This window comes from Oryza brachyantha, chromosome 3 (assembly GCF_000231095.2).
Source record: "Oryza brachyantha chromosome 3, ObraRS2, whole genome shotgun sequence".
Lineage (NCBI taxonomy): Eukaryota > Viridiplantae > Streptophyta > Magnoliopsida > Poales > Poaceae > Oryza > Oryza brachyantha.
In genome coordinates this window covers 8,397,560-8,417,675 of record NC_023165.2, presented here as the reverse complement: position 1 = coordinate 8,417,675, position 20,116 = coordinate 8,397,560, and the positions used below count along the sequence as shown (strand labels likewise).

The following is a 20,116-nucleotide window of genomic DNA, read 5'->3' as shown; positions in this document are numbered from 1 at the left end:
GATGTGACTTCCCTCTAAAAAAATTTTAGAATCTAAACGGAGCCTAAAGTCGAACGCTGCGTGTTGGTTCCAGGGGTCGCGTCACCGTTCGTCCATTTGGCACGGCCCAAGTACTGGAGCTGGTGACCGGTCGCATCTTCGGGGTGGGGCACAGGGGTAGGACTCGAATTTGTCGGGAGCCTTGCAACGACATGTAGGCAGGCCTGGCCAGCCGCGTCGCCCTCATTGCATACGTTGTCCGCTGTTTCGAAATCAAACCGACAAACCAGAGGAGAGGAGAACTATCCACTACTGCGGACGGAAGGCCGGGGGCCGGCGGAGGGTATCAAAACTCCCAAGGCTTTATACGGCGCCTTGGAGAAGCTCTGCTGATCACTGGTTGGCCTGACTTGTTAGGGGGGGGGGGGGGCGGCATATGCCGAATTGCCGGTACGCCGTGGGCGGCTGCTCATCGTCTGCTGATTACTGAAACGAGAATACGAGATAGTCATCTAGGATGAGGGATCGAGGGACGAAAGGGGTGAGTGGACGTACCGTTTGATTAAAGGCTGCGACTGTTGCGCGAACACGAAAGCCGTGACCCCGTGAAGCGATTTCGGCTTCAAGTTCCCGTACGGAGCTCTCCGGGATAATCTTTCCGAGACTAACAGGCCTGCATGGAAGACTGTTTTCGGGCCGAAACAAGTGTAAACCGCCGGCCCGTGTTCTCTAAGAAATGGAAAATTTGGTGCTTCGGCCCATTAATAATTCAGCCCAACATTGTGCCGGTAGGAGGAATCAATCGCTCCCAAGCCCCAACCATAACTCCATCGACATCGGCGGGCACGGACAGCATCTGGTCTAATGATCTTTTTTCTTTACGGGGAATCTGGTCTAATGATCTAATCGCGATACCAAAGGAGCACGGCTCACCCTTCACCGGCAGTCCTGTCCGGCTCCGGCATGATTATCGGCTCGTGCAGTCGTGGACCGAAACAGGGAAGATTTTGGACTTCGGTTTCTCTTCGTTTACCTAAATTATCGCCCCCCCGAGCAATTCGCAGCTCAGCCGCAACGAGGCTAACAATTCAGAGCACTACCCGGTTATTCCTCCGATCCTCCCTCCATGTACGCACGCCTACTACATCCATCCACGCGACGAATCGATCGAACAGCCTGTCCTAGCCGAGCACCCGATCGCGGATCTCTGGTCTGATGAGCTAGCGGACCGGACCTTCCAGCCAGTTCGTAGCCGCTACCCGCGCCGTGATATCGGAACGACGACGACGACGGTGGCATATATGGCGCTAACTTGCTGTCCGTCGCGTCGCCTACGCACGCACGCACGCAGGAAGCCTCTTTTTACAGCCGTGCAGTGCAATGGTGCATATCATGCATGCTGACGCGAGCGGCCGGGGTGTCTCTGATCGATCTAACCCAAATTATTAGCACGAGGTAGGGAGTGAGCCACAGATCAGGCAGACAGGGGCGGGGCCTTGCCTGCGTCGATCGAGTTGGTCCCTTTTGGCCGTGTTCTCTTCTCCCCACCGGCCTTGCTGGCTTCCGCTCGAACTGACACAAACGCACACTGTTGGTACGTACGGATACATGCTTCTCGGGTGCAATTCAGTTCGGACGTATCGATCAACTCGAAGTTTTTAACAGATCAGGATAAATCTCACGCTGGATCGATCTACACCGATGCCCATCATTTCACCCACGAAAAGCCGGCATCCACGCAGGTGATCACAAATTGACGCGAACAAGTGGCGAGAGGCTGCCAGCCACTAGCTGTTCTCTCCTCTTCCCTCTCGAGCTGTCGTTCTATGCCCTGCCATGAACGTGCACGCAGACATGTCGTACTCCTCCTATACTTATTTTTGTTCTTCTCTAGTTTTTTTTTCCTCCGGGCAGGAGCGTGCAGCGAGTACGGGGCCGAACGTGCCAGCGGGTACTATCCTAGGTGGGTAGCCTCAAAATGACCCTCGAATCCAACATGGCTGCCTGCATGAGTCCATGATCTCATTTCAACACACACACGCAGCCGGCGCAGAGTCGCGGTCTCGCAGACATGCGCGACATGCGGAGATGAAATAGGAGGGAATCGAAGCTAGCGGTGACAGATCGATCGTCGACGCTGAAATCGCCACTCGCACTCCCCCCCATCGCATTATGCCTGCGTGCTGCCGGCCGGCCAGCTCGCCCACACATGTGCACCACCTGGGTGTCATGGGGATTAAAAAGCAAGACAGAACATTGCGTCGTGTGCGGTGCCCATGGCTATGGGATCATCATATATTAACACATTCGGGTGCGTGACACACATCCGTCCACTCTTGCTAGCTCCTCAAGATAGCTAGTTGCTCATGACATGTACTTCCTCCGTATTTTATAGATGATGATAGTTGATCTTTTAGGTACACATTTAATTATTTAAAAGATTTATATAATTATTATTTATTTTATTATGATTTAACTTATTACTAAATATATTTTAATTATTAACTATATTTTGTATACTTATATAATATTTTAAATAAATTGAATGGTTAAGTGCATAACAAAGATCAAAGGTGTCGTATATTAAAATATAAAGAGAATATTCAGGCGAGACTCACATATGCATACTGACGAGTGACAGCTGCATGAAGTACATCTAGACCAGTTAGACCAGTGTGGGATGCCAAGTTAGCTCGGGTCGACTCGTTAGCCAACTTGGGCTAGCTCATTAGTCTTGCAAGCCACCACATTTAGATTGGACCTTTTACACTGCAATGACCATAAAAATGCAAATATAAAAAACACAATCTAATTTCAATTCAAATATAGAAAATTAACATTCAATTTTATGCTTTCATAATTTCATGATGAAGGTTTATATATATTATAATAACTAAAGCATAAATCATTCTACAAAATGTCTTGATTCTACTTGTTTAGCTTGCGAGCCAGCTCGAGCTAACTTGCTATTGCAAACAAGCTAAAACGTTGGTTGAGCTCGTTAAAAAATTAAAATAAGTCGAGCCAGCTGCTAGCTTTTATCTAGTCCTAGTAGAGACTCTACAGGATGAGGTTTGACTAAACATAATGTTCGGTTTACAATTCAGAAATGTCGTCTTTTGTCTGTGTGGAGCAGATGACGTCCAGAAGCTGGCCTAGCAGTTTGCCGAGCGCGATTAATTTGATCTTGATGAAAAGGAGAAAGAAATAAGTTAGACTAAAGATAAGAAAAGGCTGCCCAGATGACAACATGCATGCATGGGCCATCAACTGTCCGTCTAGTATAATCTGATCTAGAAAACCAAGCCAGATACCCACCTTCTGGCTCTCTCGCCCCCCATCTCTGCGAAATCCAGCCAGCCTTTCTAGCCCCATATTGCATCTGACGATGATTACACCGCGGTTGTTTACTCCATCCTTTTGCCCCCTTTTGCCCCTTTGAGAGGCAGCCAGCTCACTCCTCTGGTCTTACAGCTAACTCCCAGCCCACTCTTGTGACCTTGTCCCTTGCTAATCTCCCCTCTCCTCTCGGTCCAGTCAAACCAAAGACTTCTCTCTCTCTCTCTCTCTCTCTCTCTCTCTCTCTCTCTCTCATACTGTGGCAGTGCAATGCTGTAGGCCTGTAATGTGTGGCATCCGGGCATGTAGACAGGAGTTACAGTTGTCCACGTTACGGGCACGCAGGAAGGCAGCAGCTGGTGCAGTGGGTGAGAGAGAGGAGGAGGAGGAGATTCTCGCTGTTCTGGCGTGGGTGCATGTGCCTGCACCTCGCTCCTCTGCCGTCTTGCATGCGGTGCGGTGTGTGCCCGGGCGGGCGCCGGCCCCATGCGCGCGTACGTCGACTCGTATATATCCACCGGTAAGATTCGGCCGTCGTCTCGCTTCGTCGGTCACCAGCCCCCGTCTGCGCGCGCGTACGTGCGACAGGCAGTGATCGAGCTGCTGCCTCGTCGATCGGCTCGTCGCCGTTGCTGCCATCAGGCCGGTACGGGTTGTGTCCCACGGTCGTACGACGATCTGGTCGTGCCGACTTGCCACGGTGGGGTGGGCCGGCCGGCCGGGCCATCGAGGACGGCGAAAACAGTGTCGCACCGGTAATCGCTGCATGCGCTGGTCGGTCGGTGCGTGGTACTACGTGTGCGGCATGTGGGCTCGACGGACATGTGTGACGGTACACGCGTACTGTACTCGATATGATGCATGCAAACTGCATGATTAGCGCTAGCTCTGACGAGTGACGACTAGCTAACGGGGGACTTGCTATTTTAAGGACACTGGCTAGACTGACACACTTCTGGCCTTTGTTTGGGTTGGTCGCGCGGCTACCCTGTATGGGATGGGTAGAATAATGTACATGTACACTACTAGCTGACGCAGATGATATGGAAAATGCTACTGGGCCTTTTGTTTGGAACAGCGAAACGATCAGCTAGAAGACAAAAGCATATACATGGCCGAGTGTCAAATAGATTCTCTCTGTCCACGAGTATAGATATATGCATATCCGTACATCTAGCCTTTGAGTATCAACGGACGTGGTGTTCGAAGAACCTCTTAAACAGTGTAGTAGTAACCATCCTGATCAATGATCAGTGATGATTGTGAACAATGCATTGCTCGCGTGATCGGTATAGTACGTGCAACAAGCACTTCATGTCCTTGTATATCTACCTGTGCGCTCACGTGAGTACTCGACGGGTTTCACCGTTCAGTTGGTAGCTTCCCATCTTCCCGGAATAGTAGTAGTACTCCATGTCCGTGCATGCTCTCTAAGGCCGCGTTCGCCGCTCCCGGTTAGATAACTTATCCCTTCTTGATTTCCGCGCGTATATTTTTCGAACTGCTAAACGGTATATTTTTTTAAAATTTTCTATAGAAAAATTATTTTAAAAATCATATTAATCTATTTTATATTTTTTTAATAATTAATAATTAATTAATTATGTAATAATCTATTAATATTACTATATTTTTTGTTGCAGGGACAAGTTAACTTGCCCATACCACGCCGGACGCGGAGTATATTTCCGAACAGGTTCCCAAATCATGCAAGCGACTGCATAGTAACTAGGGTTCACAGAACCGTTTTAGCTATTGATATGGCCCTCAGTGGAGGCTGTAATTGTGGTTGTCATGAAAATCACGGTTAATTCACGGTTCAAAAATCTGAACTCCATACATGTTGGCGTAGTTAATCCACGGTGCGTTGAAGCTAGAAAGAAAAATAATATAAAACATAGTAAAATCCTAAAAAAATATGGAAAGTTCATGAAAAATGTAGATGGCTCTAAAAAATAATGTAGCATTACATTAATTTGTTGGCATAATCTTTAATGGTTTTTTTAAAAGAAGAAATAAAATTTCAACCTATGTTTAATTTGTCTTTTAAGTATTTTCCCCAATTATGGTGGAGTACCAAAACGTAAAGTATACTTTATTATTTTCATAAACTTTGGACACAAGATAGCAATTGAAATCAAGCACTGCTTTTAGAAAAAAATTATTTGGATTTATTTAATATGTTCAAATTTTAAATTAGAATAAAATTCAACTAAACGTACTATACTGTAACCGTCTCCCAGAGGGCGGTTTCGCGAACGCTGGTGGCTAGATTTGCCGACAACCGAGATAGATCGATCGAGCAAGGGCCGCATCCGGTGGTGCATGCACGGGGCGCGCGTCTAGCGACTGCCTGCGCGAGTCCAACGTTAAGTCATGGTGAATCATATCGCAAGGAAAATAAAGGACAGACTCTCCTCCCATCGGGCATTCGGATGGGTCTAACGGACTAACGTTTGCACGTCCGTTAATCCGTCCGAACAGATCCATATACATTAAAGTTTATATATTTAATTTTTATTCATATGTATAAAGTTTTATTTTTATACTAAAAAATTTATGCATATAAAATGTATACATAGATTCATATTTGTAGCATATAAAGTATGTAGTAGAAAAATATCTACATGAAAATACCATCTTAAAAAATATATCTATAAAAGTTATACATTAAAAAGTTGTATATATAAAATTTAAATACTCGACGTTTCTATATATATGAAATATTCATGCTGGTTAACGGACACACGTACATTCACTAGACCTTTTGCATCCCATCGATCGGTCGCGGATGACGGATGGACCGGGCGGGAGGCAGGCAGGTGGCAAAACTTGGCGATGCGTCCACTCATCACTCGATCGGAATCGCTCGACCGCGCGCAGTCGCTTCAGTCGGTCGTCACGCCAAGCGGGCGCAGGGGCGCGGCCCCCTCCTCACGTGAGGGAGGGAGGGGAGCCGGCCGACCGGGACCGCGGCAGCGTGCGCGCGGTACGCTGAGGCCGGTCCCGCGGTGGCGTCACCGGAAATACTGCCATTCTGCTTGCCAGCTGGAAGCAATCTTTTAGCACACGGGTATATATACACCTGTTGCTTGCATATCATCTAAATAGTTATAAAAAATTATAAAAAAAATTAATAAGATAGTTTAATATGATTTATATCACTCCACCAATATGCAAGTTTAAATTCAACTTCTACAATTTGTAGCAAAAATAACAAAAGTAATTATGAATATGTGTATACTTAGTTTCAGTTTTGTTTGTTTTGAGGTTGAATTTAAACTTGCATGTTTGTGGAGTGACATAAATCATATTAATCTATCTTGTCAAATTTTTTATATTTTTATAACTATTTATATGGCATGCAAGCACACGGGTATACCTACACCCGTGTGCTAAAAATTGTTTCCCCTTGCTAGCTAGCTATCGATCAGAGTGTTTATCGATCGGTCCGCTAGCTTTAAGTTTTGCAGTGCCGGCGAATGAACGCGGCGAGATCTGTCCGATCCCCTCCGTGCAAATGCAGCGTCCATTTGGATTGGGGTCAGTTTCGATCAGTTTGCTCATGCCCTAGTGCTGCACTTTATGGAACACAATGATGTCTATGTGAGGGCTTTTTTAGGGTTAAGTGATCGATCTAAAGGTGAAGCATAATGCGGTATAGTCGATCTCAAATAAGAAGCCTGCTTCATCTCAAGGTTAGAATTTTTTTTTTTTTGCCTGAGACACAACGGGACAAGGGCGAGCAGGGACGTGTTTTTGTTACTAGCAGCGAGTAGTTACTAGTAATATAGTATGCTATACTCTGTCCTGCAGTGTATATACTTTTGGGATCTGAGAATCGTATGTTTTCCTGTCAGCAAAATAACACGATCCTACCGATACCCCTCACGTGCTAGCTAGCTATAGATGTCTTTCAGGTGTACCGTATGACTGTATTTTCTGTCCCCTTAAAAATACACTCACATGCAGAGACTGTGCATTCCCGGTGCCTGATTGGCAACCTAAATAGTACAATATAATACGAGGAAAGGAAACGGAAAAGGCTTCTTTTCTGAGAATCACACAATCCCCTCAATCCTCAAAATTACACATGAAAACAGCTAAAGATCGCAGTAATATAATGCAAGAGGGTCGGATCACGCAGCCGAGAGAGAGCTAGCTAGCTAAGCAAATAAAAGGCGCGAGCACGTTGTGTGGTAATTAAAGGCGAAACTGCAGAGAGCCAGCTGGTTCCATCTTCACGTACAGCTCCCCCCATATGGCCACTCGTCCATTCCTCATATTGTGTCCAGCCTGACTTGTAAACTTGTTATCGAGTCATGTCACAGCCTAATGCATTGTACGGAATCGAGCCATAAGAGCAACTAATTTGAACCCTGTCAAATTAATTAAACCACCCGAAAGATGACTATTTTACAGAAAGGTTACAGGTAGAATAGATCTACTTAGAGTAGAGAGAGAATGTGTGTTGCAGCATGCAGGAATTTTCGGTTAGTTACACTCGTCGGAGAGGGGGAGGCCAAGTGAGAGCAGCTACAATAGCATGCTATCTATAAATATATTTTAAAAAGATAAGATAAGAGAAAAGAGAGTAGAGTTGCTAATTTGTAGTCAACTGCACACGGACTCTAAGACACAGATGTAGACATATAATAATGTTTTGTGTATAACTATTTTATAAATTAACAATTAAATTCGCTACAGATGAATTAGAACTAGCTAATAATTAACTATATTGTATTATTGAACTTACTCTAGGCACATAGCAAAGGACAGAGCTGCCAGGCTAGAGGAGCAGTCCGACAGGCTAGGAGTAGCTCTCCTGTTTCCGTTATCCAGCCCATCCAACCACCACTCTCCCTCCCTCACCCCAAGAATTTATAAAACTCCGGTCTATATAAGGAGCGCGGTAGCTAGCGCAACCATAGGTCGCTCGCTTGCCTCCTCGCATCAACCGCGCACGCACGTCGCAGCGGCTCAGCTCAGCGCGCGCCGTGGGTTCGTTGAGGTGGTCGGCACGCGCGCGCGGGACCGCGGAGATGACGATGATGGGCGGGCAGCCGCAGCAGCAGCCGCCGCCGCCGCCGCAGGTGGTGGTGCAGCAGCCGCCGGCGGCGTTCGGGGACACGACGCTGACCAAGGTGTTCGTGGGCGGGCTTGCGTGGGAGACGCACAAGGACACGCTCCGCGAGCACTTCGAGCGCTTCGGCGACATCCTCGAGGCCGTCATCATCTCCGACAAGCTCACCGGCCGTTCCAAGGGCTACGGATTCGTCAGTCCACTTCCATTAATTCTCCCCCCCCTAGCTAGCTAGCGTCGCCTTGCTCTCGTCGGTTCTGATTCTGACGGGTTGCGACCACTGCGACTGCAGGTGACGTTCAAGGAGGCTGACGCGGCGAAGAAGGCGTGCGAGGACGCCACACCGGTCATCAACGGTCGCCGCGCCAACTGCAACCTCGCGTCCCTCGGCGCCAAGCCGCGGGCACAGCCGCCGCACCTCCTCCGCCCCTCGCCGCCGGCCACCCCGGGGGCGCCGCAAGCCCCCGCGCTTCCCTCCCCTCACCACCAGCCCGCGCCAGGTACGCACGCAGTTTTAACCACGCTAGTGTACAGCTGTTCGTTAACATGCGTCGACGGTCGTACTGACGAGTGAGATCACATGCCTTTTGGCGCGTCGCGCGCGGGAATTTTACCACGATCGATCGAGCAGCCATCGCGGTGGGGTCCAGGGGCATGTCGCCGGTGCCGTGGTACTACCACCCCTCCACGACGCCGCCGCCGCCACCGCCGCCGGCCGCGCACTACGCCGCCCACGGCGGTCACCACCAGCAGCAGTACCACGGAGTGCTCCCCTTCTACCCCGCCACCACCTACGGGTACGTGCACCCCGCCCTCTCCCCTTCTCCCTTCTCGATCTCTTCGCGCGACAACATTTCGAAACCCAGAAAACGGCTCCAGAAAAACAACCGGGCGAGAATTCGCGCCGCCATGGCGCGCGGCGCGCGCGTACGAGGATCCGTGTGTCCGGAGCCCCGGCCGCGTGTCGGGACGTGGCTGGCACGGCCGCCGTGCGGCGGGAGAGAGGCGGGGCGCGCGAGCGCGGGGCTGGGGACCGGTGCATGGGGGTGGGGCACATGCGTGGCAGTGGGGCTGGGGGGGCGCACGCGACGCGACAAGCAGCGCGCAGGCACAGCCTGGACATGGACCGGACCGCGCGCCCCCCGGCCAGCTGCCTCGTCGTGCTCTCACGTGCCCACGTGCCGTCCTGCACGGGATGCAGGGAAAGAACACAAAAGAGCAAGGGGGAAAATTTTTTTAACGGATGTGCACGCAGTTAAAGCTGAGCCATAGTTGTCAATTGATTACGCGATCTGACTGACCTTCATTGCCTTATTATAACAAGCTTTATGCTAGCGATAATTTGCGCTAGTAGTACTGATCGATTGGTTTGGTTTGGTTTGCGTCGTGCTCGATCAGGTACTCCCCGAATTACGTCGCTGACCTGAGCTACAACGCGGTAAGCCGTCTGATCTCTTCAATTCTTCTCTCTCTGATGCAGCAAAATCTGTGCATTGCTGCCACGGTTCATGAACTGATTTTTTTTTATTATTTTTGACGTGAGAGCAGAAGCTCGGACAAGCGGCGGCGGCGCATGGCACGGGCGGGGCCTACCTGCAGGGGCACTTCTCGTACCCGGCGGCGGCGCAGGGAGGCATGCTCGCGGCGAACGGGATGATGCCCGTGTACCCGTACTACCAGTACCACTACCATGGCGCGCAGGGGCTGGGCGTCCCCGCCGCCCACTTCTTCCCGCCGGTCTCCGCCGCAGCCGTCACCACCGTGCCGGCCATCATCTCGAAGCCCACCGTCATGGCCCCTCCCAAAGGTAAATAATGGTACATGATAACCTCTCGCATTGTTGCTCGAATTATGTTGTTCTTGTAGGAACATTGAGATGAACGATTGCACTATAGGATCCATGCATGCATTCTGCAACGTAGCTAACTTGCATTGCACAGGAAGGAGTTAAACTGATTACCCATGGAAACTGTCTGAATCTGAATTTCACCTTTAAATCAGAGAGAGACAGCTATGAAGATACAACTATCGCACCTTAACTACCATCAGTAGGAGTACAGCTTTTGCATGTGCATTGTCTTTTGCTGCCCAAAGTTTGCAGCTAGCCAGCTAGCTACACACGACGCAAGATAATTGCAAGATCTAACTGGCTGCTGCCTGCACGTTTGTGATGTACATGTACTGCAGTGGAGCAGGTGACGGGATGCAGTTGAAGGGCACGGCGACAGTGCGAGGAATTAAGAGGCCAAAGGTGCTCTGGCGATTAACATGCTGCACATGAAGGGTTCGTCCGGTTGTCGGACTAGGCTGCCTATTCGATTCGTTTAATTCTCTCTAACTCGTGCGCCCATGGGGGCGCACGCCCATCAAAATCTGTAACAAGAAAGATTCAATTCGTCTCTCGTTTACCAGCGTATTTTTCAATGGTAAACTCTTCTTTTTCCATGTGTCTGTAGTCCAATCGCTGCAGGGGACAGTGAACCTGAATAAATCGTCATAATCTCGTCATATATTCTCTGAAAATTCTGGGTGGAACTATATGATGAAATGTTACTATTACTCGATATGACTTTTGTATGGTTCCCACTTTGATCAACTCTGCATACTACTATGCCTATTGTTTTATCAAGGTTCTAAGTTTGGTGCACATATGTGAACTTAGTTATCAGTTCAGACAGTTCTCACACTGCCAAACCGCTGATTCTTCTGGTCGGTACTTCAGTGCCTATCTCCAGAAAAGCAAAGCTTTTAATGGATCCCATGACAGTTTAAAAGTGAAAGTTTGCTGGAGTACAAATGGACAGACACTTGAAATCATACGTCATCGAATTACTCCTGTCTAAATGGCAAAAATATCGACTTACCATTTTACCAACACTTCGCATGCTTCCAGAGAATGTTGTGTATCTCTAAATGCATAGGAACGCAAGCTGAATCGGCCCAACTCTGATCATCTTTCTCTTCTGCAATTTGACGTGCATTCAGTCGCTATCGACCTATCGTACATATTTCAGTAGACACGAAATTTTCGTTGTTTGCACAAGATGAAAACAATGCAGTCCTGTGTATATATATTATATATATCAGCATTTTGTAAACCTAACCTCTACTGCAATTTGACGTGCATTCAGTCGCTATCGTACATATTTCAGTAGACACGAAATTTTCGTTGTTTGGACGGATGAAAACAACGTAATCCTATATATATTAGCATTTTGTAAACCTAACCTACTCTATGACGGAACTTACATACACATACCGGAAAGGATGGAATTATGCGTTCACGCTATCACACAGACCATCAATAGCTTCCACTATTGTTCATGGTGCAATCTGAAGTTCAGAGTAAATTTGCTACTGTACAATACAGCAGATCACCAGTGTAACACCAATAGTTCATTGTGAGATTAAATTCACTGTCGTAATATATTAGGAGGTCCCGGATCAAAGTTTGGTACATGCAATCTTCAGAAACAAGAAAATGGTAGAACATGATCTTACAATAACCGATGAATGACAAACAATTTCCACGAACTAAACGTATTAACCAATGTTGGCAGCGTGAGCCTCAGTTCTCTAAGCACAAAAAAATATATTCTATTGATCATTTCCATTAGCAAAACAAAATGCCTCCCAGATCCCATGGGTAAACTACATGTATTATTGGACTTCTATCCTTTGCTATCCAATCACTGAGGCTCCATGCAGCGCAGGATTTGTTGCAATTGTCCCCGATGTAGTTCCCCCTCATATATTATCTCTGGGCATCCATCGGAATGAGAAAGGATGGCCATATTTACGGCATTCTAAAATATTCAGGGCTTGTTGCGCTTTTTGGATTCACTGTAAAGAATAACGCCTATTACTGTAAGGGTGTAACCGAGCATTCCGGTTACAGATACGGGATTCCTGAATATCAGAATTGAGACAACAACTGCCACAGCACCTTTCGCATTACCAAGGACCTGGAAACAATAACAGCAGATATTAGAACTAAGATACACAAATTTGCAATCATCAGTCTGCTACAGCCAGTGATCAATCTGATGTCCATATCATTTTAACCAAGGATCCAATAACGAGTACTTGAACAAATTTATGCTGTGCTCCAGCAAGTGGTCACAAATCATAAGATATCAATTTATGATGTTTAGTGCATACATAATATGAAAATTAGCACAGAAGATGCAATGATTGGCATGGTTTATTGGTTCATCATCATAGCAGCAAGGAGGCAGGTAGTGTAAAGCAGAGCAGAGATGGGAAGATAAGTAGACAAGAGACCGGGAGGCAGGGCAGAACAGAGCAGATTGGAGGGAGCTCTATAGCAGATGAGCAGAGCGGCGAACAAGGCACATGCCTGCTCAGACCTGGAGCTAGGTCAGGCACAAGACAGAGGACCCATGAGAGGAGTTAGATTGATTGGTACCTCAGAGGGAGCACAGGAGACGGGATTAGATAGTCAACATTATCCATATCATTATCGTAATAGTGCAATAGTTGTTATGTGGGTCATTTAAGTTGTATTCTCCATTTGTATTATGAATTGGGCATTAGTTATCCACAAGATTACAATAATAACAGTACAAAAGACAATCTTCTCATTAGGTTTGACAGATAACTTGTACAATGTGTCAAGCTGTATGCTAGTTACTGAAGACTATTGCTATTTGTGAATTAGTTGTCCGCATCCCAATATGACTAAAAGAGGCATTGTTGACTCATCTGGGCTGTGAAGCAAATAGAACCACATAATAGTTCATAAGTGACCAAAATATGCTAAAATCGTAGGGTACCCACAAAGGAATCACATAAATTTCAGAGGGGACTGAATAAAACATTTTTTTTGTTAAAATCAACGGACACAGTAAACATATCTCGAAGCTCAACAGCTGACTACGGCTGATAATCAGAACACTACGGTGAAACTCATATAAGCTAAATTTGTTCCTGTTGAATGTGAATAATGATGTGTTATGTAATAACAATCAATCAAATGTCATTCTTAAATCATGTAAGGAAGTTGGTGGGCAAATTGTACTAATATTTCAGCAACAAATGTGAAATCTAAAATTACTTCGTGAGCATAAGAACATACAGAAATCAAAGAGTGAGATTCCATGACATACCTGTAGAGTCAATGCACTAGTATGCTTAGTCACCAAGAAATTTGTCAAATTGACAAAATATGCCAAGCAAGAATTGAACAACAGCAACCAAACAATTGTGGAATCCTTTTTGGCCAGTTCTATTGTAATGCCAACAACGTTATCCTCCATGAAGATGGTAGCAGGAAGCAAGAGAATAACAGCAATTGGAGCCATGTATAAAAGCAAATTCATAGAGTTAAGCTTCTCCCTGCAAAATGGCAGAATATGAAGCGTCAAATTTTACCCAAAAAACACAAAAAAAAAAAATCTAAACAACACTCAACCAGGAATATCACTTTATTCATGAAAGCAACAATTTGAATCAAGACCATGGATACGGGATATGATCTATACATAAAAAGGAAAAGAAAAGGTACCCCTCAGATGAAAGGAGAATTCCTTGCAACACCGTCTTCAATGCCCTTGCAGCAGTGGCTCCAATACACATGATGAATCCAAACAGATGAAAGCTAGGTTCTCCCTGTAAGTTCAATTTAGATGATCCACATTAGCTGATGACTTATATATGCCCTTAAGCAGATAATTAAATGAGAAGGTACATATAACTTCCCACAATTCTATTGAATGTAATGCTGCTAACCAACCACAATGTGCTATCCTAATATGATGTATTTAATGTTAAAAATCAGTAGACATCACACAATTGCACAGCCAAACACAAATTCGTCATACAACTCTAGTAAGTATTATACAAATCTTATCATATTTGTTATGCATGTATAACAACTCTAAATAATCTACGACTTCAAAATATGCCCATCAAAATTAGTTATCTTTCTTGTTCTTTATAAAATTCTCTCCTTTTCTCAAATTTACCTAATTATATGATTATGATTATTGTAGTGCCTAGAAGCACACCGATTGTTTCTTATCAGCTGACAGCATAGTACTTACTCCATGGAACTCAACATAAAAGCAGCACAATTAACACCACAAGGTTCAAGAACACATTGAAAATGCTTGAAGTCAATCTAAAGTGATATCATAGGAATCCACATGCTGATTTCATGGCAATCAAAATCAACGGTTATTTCCATCTCCAACACTGAAATATCACAATATACCCTTCAAATCCCGATGCGTTGCAACTCAACTAACAAAGTTAGCTAAAAACAAATATTTTTTGTAGTTAACTACAGAAGAAAAAAAAAAGGCTTGGACGTCCACAACTTCACCACTGAAGTTTTACAGTAGAATATGCCTACCCACTGAGGAACCCATCTCCCTCAATGGCTGTTGGTAATCATCCAGCAAACTATTATCTGGATTTTGCTCTGGCCAATAAAACAACAAGGATACTGAAAAGAGCTGTGTCAGCTACTCCTACAAATTGGAGGAAATACAACTGTGGCAAAGGAGCATTTTACTCAAATTGGCTGGTGCGCTTGTGTCGGGAATTTAGTAATCAATGAATCATTCAGTCCCCGCAGTCATCATCCACAAAATCCATCCTAATAGAAAGGAATCATCAGCACTTAAGACCATATCAAGCTTGGCCACCTATCGTAGTACTGTGATTCCAATAAGGCACAATAACAGATCCTCATCTTAGCCTATTCGCAGCTGTTAGATCCCACGAAAGCTGAGCCCCGATCCATCCAAGGCCGGGTTCCCCTCAGATCCAAGAGTAGCAGCACCAGATCTATCAAAACGGGATAGGGATAGAGGGAATACTAATAGGCAGCAACAACTTACTCCGCTGGCGATCATGACGCCGGTGACGACGGGGACGAGGGTGAGGTACGTGACCCACGACTCCCTCTTGACGGTCATGATGTAGGCGAAGACGGCGGTGAAGAAGGGGGTGGTGGCGCCAACGGCCTGGTTGAAGGAGACCGGCAGGTACCGGAGCGAGACGTTCCCGGAGACGACGGAGCCGCAGAAGACGAGGCTGAGCGCGGCGATCTTGGCGAGCTGGACGCGGGAGCGCACCAGCTGCATCGGCACGACGCGGAGCCAGGCGATGGCGGCGTAGGAGAGGAGCGCGCAGGCGGACATGTGGCACATGGTGAGGAAGATCGGGTACTTGAACCCGTAGTTGCTGAGGAGGTACTTGTTGAGCAGGAGCACGCCGATGTTGGAGGAGTACCAGGCGGTGACGAGCCCCACCGTGAAGAAGCGGCCGTTGGCCAGCCCGCCCGCGCCGCCCGGCGACGGCGCGGCGCCGCCCTTCGCCGTCATCGCCGCGGCCGTCCCCGCGTGGATCTGGTGGGAGGGAGGAGGGAATTGGTGGTAGGTCGGGGTCGGGGTCGGGGTGGTCGCGGCCTTCCTTTCTTTCCTTCCTCCGGGCGGAGGCGTGTGCGTGAGCCTGTGTTTATGGGAAGGAGGGAGGGAGGAGACGCGCCTGTCGGTGACTCGGTGGATGACTGGACGGAGGGAGAACGGTGGCGAGAGCCGAGAGGAGAGCGAGATTTCTTTCTCTCTTCCTTTTTTTGCCTTTCTTTCTCTAAGGCTGGTTTAGGTTATTTATTTATTATTGACCAGTAGGCAGTAGAGCAGCCTGGCTTGTGCTACTAGTTAGATCATGTTTAAGTACCAGCTAGATCATGTTTAAGTACCAGCAGTAATTTTTCAATATACTGCATATCAGACGTTTGTCGTCCATACATAGCTATTTAGATTTCTTTTTGTCAACATAACATTCTAACACCCTCGTTTTTCACTTATACTCGTACGTAGAATTTAAATTTTTAGTTAGAGCTGATTTTATGTTTTTTCATCGTATTTTTTTACCTTGAATTTTAGATCACTAAAAACATATATATATATATTATTTATAAATTGTTTTTTATTTATAAATATGTCGTGGCTAGCCAAATAGCTAAATTTATACAGTATAATCTCCCATACTCTTTTTTAAAAATTAAGTATTTTTATTTAAATTATGTAAAATATATAATCATTTCATACTATTACTTGTCATATTAAATATTTTTCATTTAAAATTCTTCTCATTTTATTAAAGAGTATCATTGTCAATCTTAATCTCTGCTAAAGAACGTAGAAATGCTTATATTTTAGAATAGAGATATTAAAATAAAACTAATGTAAAATTCACATATATTAACTATATAAACTAAAATGATTGTTCTTTATGCCTACTTAAAATTTTCTTACAAATAAAAGAGGGTATTGTATGTATATGTTTAGTTAATGCAGCGGCCCCGTTCTTTCTAGATATTTCAACAATTTATTAGCACAGATTACCTACTATGCGTCTCTGAAATATCTTTTTTCAAAAGAAAATTCTTCTGCCATATATTCACCTTTTGTATAAATTTAATTCATCTCTATAACAGAGTAAATAATCCACGATAATAATCTATCTGAAACAAGCTGTTATATCTTGAGATACACCTTTTATTAAGTTTTGAGGACCAAAACCTAACCTTTTCCCCCTTAAACACATCCGGTCGTAATCAGGTTTCTCCCTGCAAGCCCGTTGTAATCTTCACAAAAGTATGCCACATAATAGAGTGTGCTTGGTCGTACTGCACCACCACGGTATAGCCTCAAGTGATCAGTCACCCGTGCTAGTGGCGGTACAGGCTCTACGAGTCAGAAGTTTGGCAGCAAACCGCAGTTGGCGACGACCTTATGGTTGGCAGTAGAGCATGACAAAGAACACGAAACTGGCCTAAGGGCATATTTGGGAAGCTTCGGATTCTAAAAAGTAACTGTTTGGTAGTCAGTTTTTGAGAATCTGGAAAAGCTTCTAAATCCAGCTTCTTTAGCTTCTGGATTCTCAGTTCATTTTTCAGAATCTATAGCTACAGATTCTCAAAAGTTATAGACTGTTTAGGGCATTCCCAACGCAATGACTAGGATGGTGTTCACAACATTAAATAAGTTGCCACCTAGGATGAAAAATGATGTGGCAAGTGAATAAATGAGAAAAGAGAATGAAACCATGTCTTACATGATATATGGTTTCTACACAACATCCAAAATATCATGTGAGATAAGTAATATTAAATTTAAGTGGAAAATAATAGTGTTTGTATTGGAAGAGTAGTGTCTAATACTAGTTTCTTGATGATGGAGAGCTTATAGAAACCATATCTAGTGTTATGGGTTAAAAATGCCCTTAAAGCAGCTTCTGGCAAAAACAGTTTTTAGAAAAATGTGCAGCTAAAAGATACTCACCTAAACATACCCTGTACCCCTCAACCAAAATCCCATCATCAGCCGGAGTTCCGCTACGCCCTGCCGCGGCAACCGATCGAGTGATTGCCTGCCTAATTCGTTGACCCTGCAGTGCAGAGACCCGGTCGCTTTGCTCCACCAATGGAGCTGATCGCTTCCCGGCCAGGAAGAGAGCACACGGTGACGGGGCATCACCTGGTTGTGGCGGCGAAGCGGTAGACGGCGACGCCGCGTGCCCCCCGTTAGGTGGAGGAGCAAGTCAAGCGAGCCGCTTCCAGTTCCAGCACGGGCAAAGCATGCCTGTTCAACGTTATCAAACAGCGACGTGCCCCTGCCTGGAGGGGGTAATTATTTGTTTTTTTAAAAAAAATCAAACAATATATTTATAAACAAAAATAATTTAATAACACACACATATCCACACATATATATTAAAAGTCAAGACTCTGAAATAAACCTCAATGAAAAAATTCAAAATCAACTATAAGATTAAAAATTTAAATTTTAGCTTATAAGTACAGGCGAAACGAAAATGTGAGATGATATTCGTGCTTCGTGGTAATTGCTACCACTGATAGTAGTAGCCATCACCGGTAATAATTCTAACTGGCGCAGAGGTCGACCGCTCGACAGCGAGCGAAAGACCAAAAACTACGAAATGTACAGCTAAACAGTACATGAGCAGGGGAAAAGGAAGGGAGGACAAAACTGGTCTCGAGATCGGTTCGCTTTTGGCAGCAGAAAATCAGCGAGTCTCACAGGGGTGGGGGGGAAGAAAAGCAGGTTAGATTGAGATGAGGAGCGGGGAGCAGTAGGCATATTCCGGATGCTCCCCGTTTCGGAGGGAATCGCGCTTCTCTTGGCGCAGCTGATTATACTTTTGTGTACACTATCAAAGGGACTGGTCACTGGAAGCTGGACTGGAAAACGCAGCAGTGCAAGCAAAGGAAGGGGAAAAAAAGGTGCAAAGGAAGGGGGAAAAAAGGTGCAGACTTTGCAGTAGGGCGAACGGTTCTCAGAAATGGAGTAGATCGCAGATGGGCTGCATCGGTCGACGGCGAGGGGACCGTTTCACGCGATCCGAACTCAGGCCATGTGTGAATGTGTGATTAGTGGCGTCGAGATGAGCCATCGACAACGAGCCGTTGACTATATTTGTTTTTCTTCTTCTGTGCGGCCCTCTTTTAGGTGCTTACACTGCTTAGCGAGTATAATAACAGAAGGTAAGTCAGCTAAATACTGATATAGAGAAGGTATAAGATTCTATAGAGAAGGTATAAGAGAATCTTATAGTCGACTTATTGACTATATTATTACCTTTCTCTAGTCATCTCTCATGAACTAAGACCTAACTATCAATCTTGACCATTAATTTATTTTATTATTTATTTATTTTTATATCCTAATTAATAAAACACGACGTCCAAAAAAATCTTGATGTCCTTAATCATGCTTTCTAAATTTAAACCACGCATGCAAGAATGTGTGAACTTTATAAAACAAAATAAGTTGGTTTTATATTCATAGATATAAATATGAGACAAAAATAAAACATATTTTGGATCTCGGAATATTTGAATATCTTATTATCTAAATATTCATAGTATAGTTAAATTTAGAAGTTACTTGTTTGAGTAAAAATTTCAAACAATTCCCATTTAAGTTGTAAATACATGTGACATTGAAGATTTAAAATTGCCTTTTCACAAAATAATACTACCATGAAAAATAATGAAAGTGATTAAACTTTTATATAATTCAGAGTTCTGTTATTTAAATATATTGGAATTTCAATTCAAAATGAGTACATGTATTTTTTTTATTTTACCTTAATTACGAATTTAAGTCAGGACACGTCCCAATGCGTTTATTAGATGATTCTCTCCATCTCACACAAGTAAATATAAAAATACGGAGAAAAGAGAGGAGATAAAAGAAAAAAGTTGTTATGCATAACAACAACCCAGAGTCGACTCTTAATATTTATTAAAGAAAAAAATATTGTATAGGATATATAAAAAGATACAGTGTCAGAAAAATATTTTGTGCACTGATTAAAAGACAATAGCTTATTCTATCTTTATACATTCTCTTAAAAAATCATTTTTTGTTATTGATGTTGGTCGGAGAAGAATCAACCCTGGCTCTAGCTTTGAAGAAGAATCAACCCTAGCTCTAGCTTTGAACAAGCCCGAAGAACTTTTCTTTTGCTTATGTGATGAAAAAATAATCAGCTAATAAATGACTTTGTACGGACCTTAGGAAAATAACGGATTTTCAGAACACAAACGGGTAACTATAAAACATGTCAAGTTGCTGGTGACAGTTATTAGTGGCACCTGATGAATTGTAGCATTGTAGCTCCAGAGCTGCAAAGAACGCCACTGAAAACGTGCAA

At 44.8% G+C, this 20,116-nt stretch overlaps 2 protein-coding genes across 2 annotated transcripts; one reads left to right on the top strand and one right to left on the bottom strand.

The window, feature by feature from the left end:
• Window positions 1-8,233: 8,233 nt before the first annotated feature.
• Window positions 8,234-10,924, top strand: LOC102703104 (probable RNA-binding protein ARP1). Its single transcript, XM_040522116.1, has 6 exons — window positions 8,234-8,594; window positions 8,694-8,901; window positions 9,033-9,198; window positions 9,800-9,839; window positions 9,950-10,208; window positions 10,589-10,924. Exons 1-6 carry the CDS (start codon window positions 8,361-8,363, stop codon window positions 10,612-10,614), a joined length of 933 nt encoding a protein of 310 aa, XP_040378050.1. The 5' UTR covers window positions 8,234-8,360; the 3' UTR covers window positions 10,615-10,924.
• An 872-nt stretch (window positions 10,925-11,796) lies between these two features.
• LOC102713534 (probable sugar phosphate/phosphate translocator At3g11320) lies at window positions 11,797-15,988 on the bottom strand. The gene is made up of 4 exons (XM_006651206.3): window positions 15,268-15,988; window positions 13,929-14,032; window positions 13,531-13,759; window positions 11,797-12,366 (listed from the first exon to the last, which is right to left on the bottom strand). Exons 1-4 carry the CDS (start codon window positions 15,751-15,753, stop codon window positions 12,217-12,219), a joined length of 969 nt encoding a protein of 322 aa, XP_006651269.2. The 5' UTR covers window positions 15,754-15,988; the 3' UTR covers window positions 11,797-12,216.
• Window positions 15,989-20,116: the final 4,128 nt, after the last annotated feature.

Coding starts and splice junctions, on each gene's coding strand:
- LOC102703104 (XM_040522116.1), top strand. CDS start 8,361: ATGACGATGATGGGCGGGCAGCCGCAGCAGCAGCCGCCGCCGCCGCCG. Junction 9,840..9,949: donor CTGACCTGAGCTACAACGCG/GTAAGCCGTCTG, acceptor ACGTGAGAGCAG/AAGCTCGGACAAGCGGCGGC. Junction 10,209..10,588: donor CGTCATGGCCCCTCCCAAAG/GTAAATAATGGT, acceptor CATGTACTGCAG/TGGAGCAGGTGACGGGATGC.
- LOC102713534 (XM_006651206.3), bottom strand. CDS start 15,753: ATGACGGCGAAGGGCGGCGCCGCGCCGTCGCCGGGCGGCGCGGGCGGG. Junction 14,033..15,267: donor GCGTCATGATCGCCAGCGGA/GTAAGTTGTTGC, acceptor TTGAACTTACAG/GGAGAACCTAGCTTTCATCT. Junction 12,367..13,530: donor CTAGTGCATTGACTCTACAG/GTATGTCATGGA, acceptor TATTGTTTCCAG/GTCCTTGGTAATGCGAAAGG.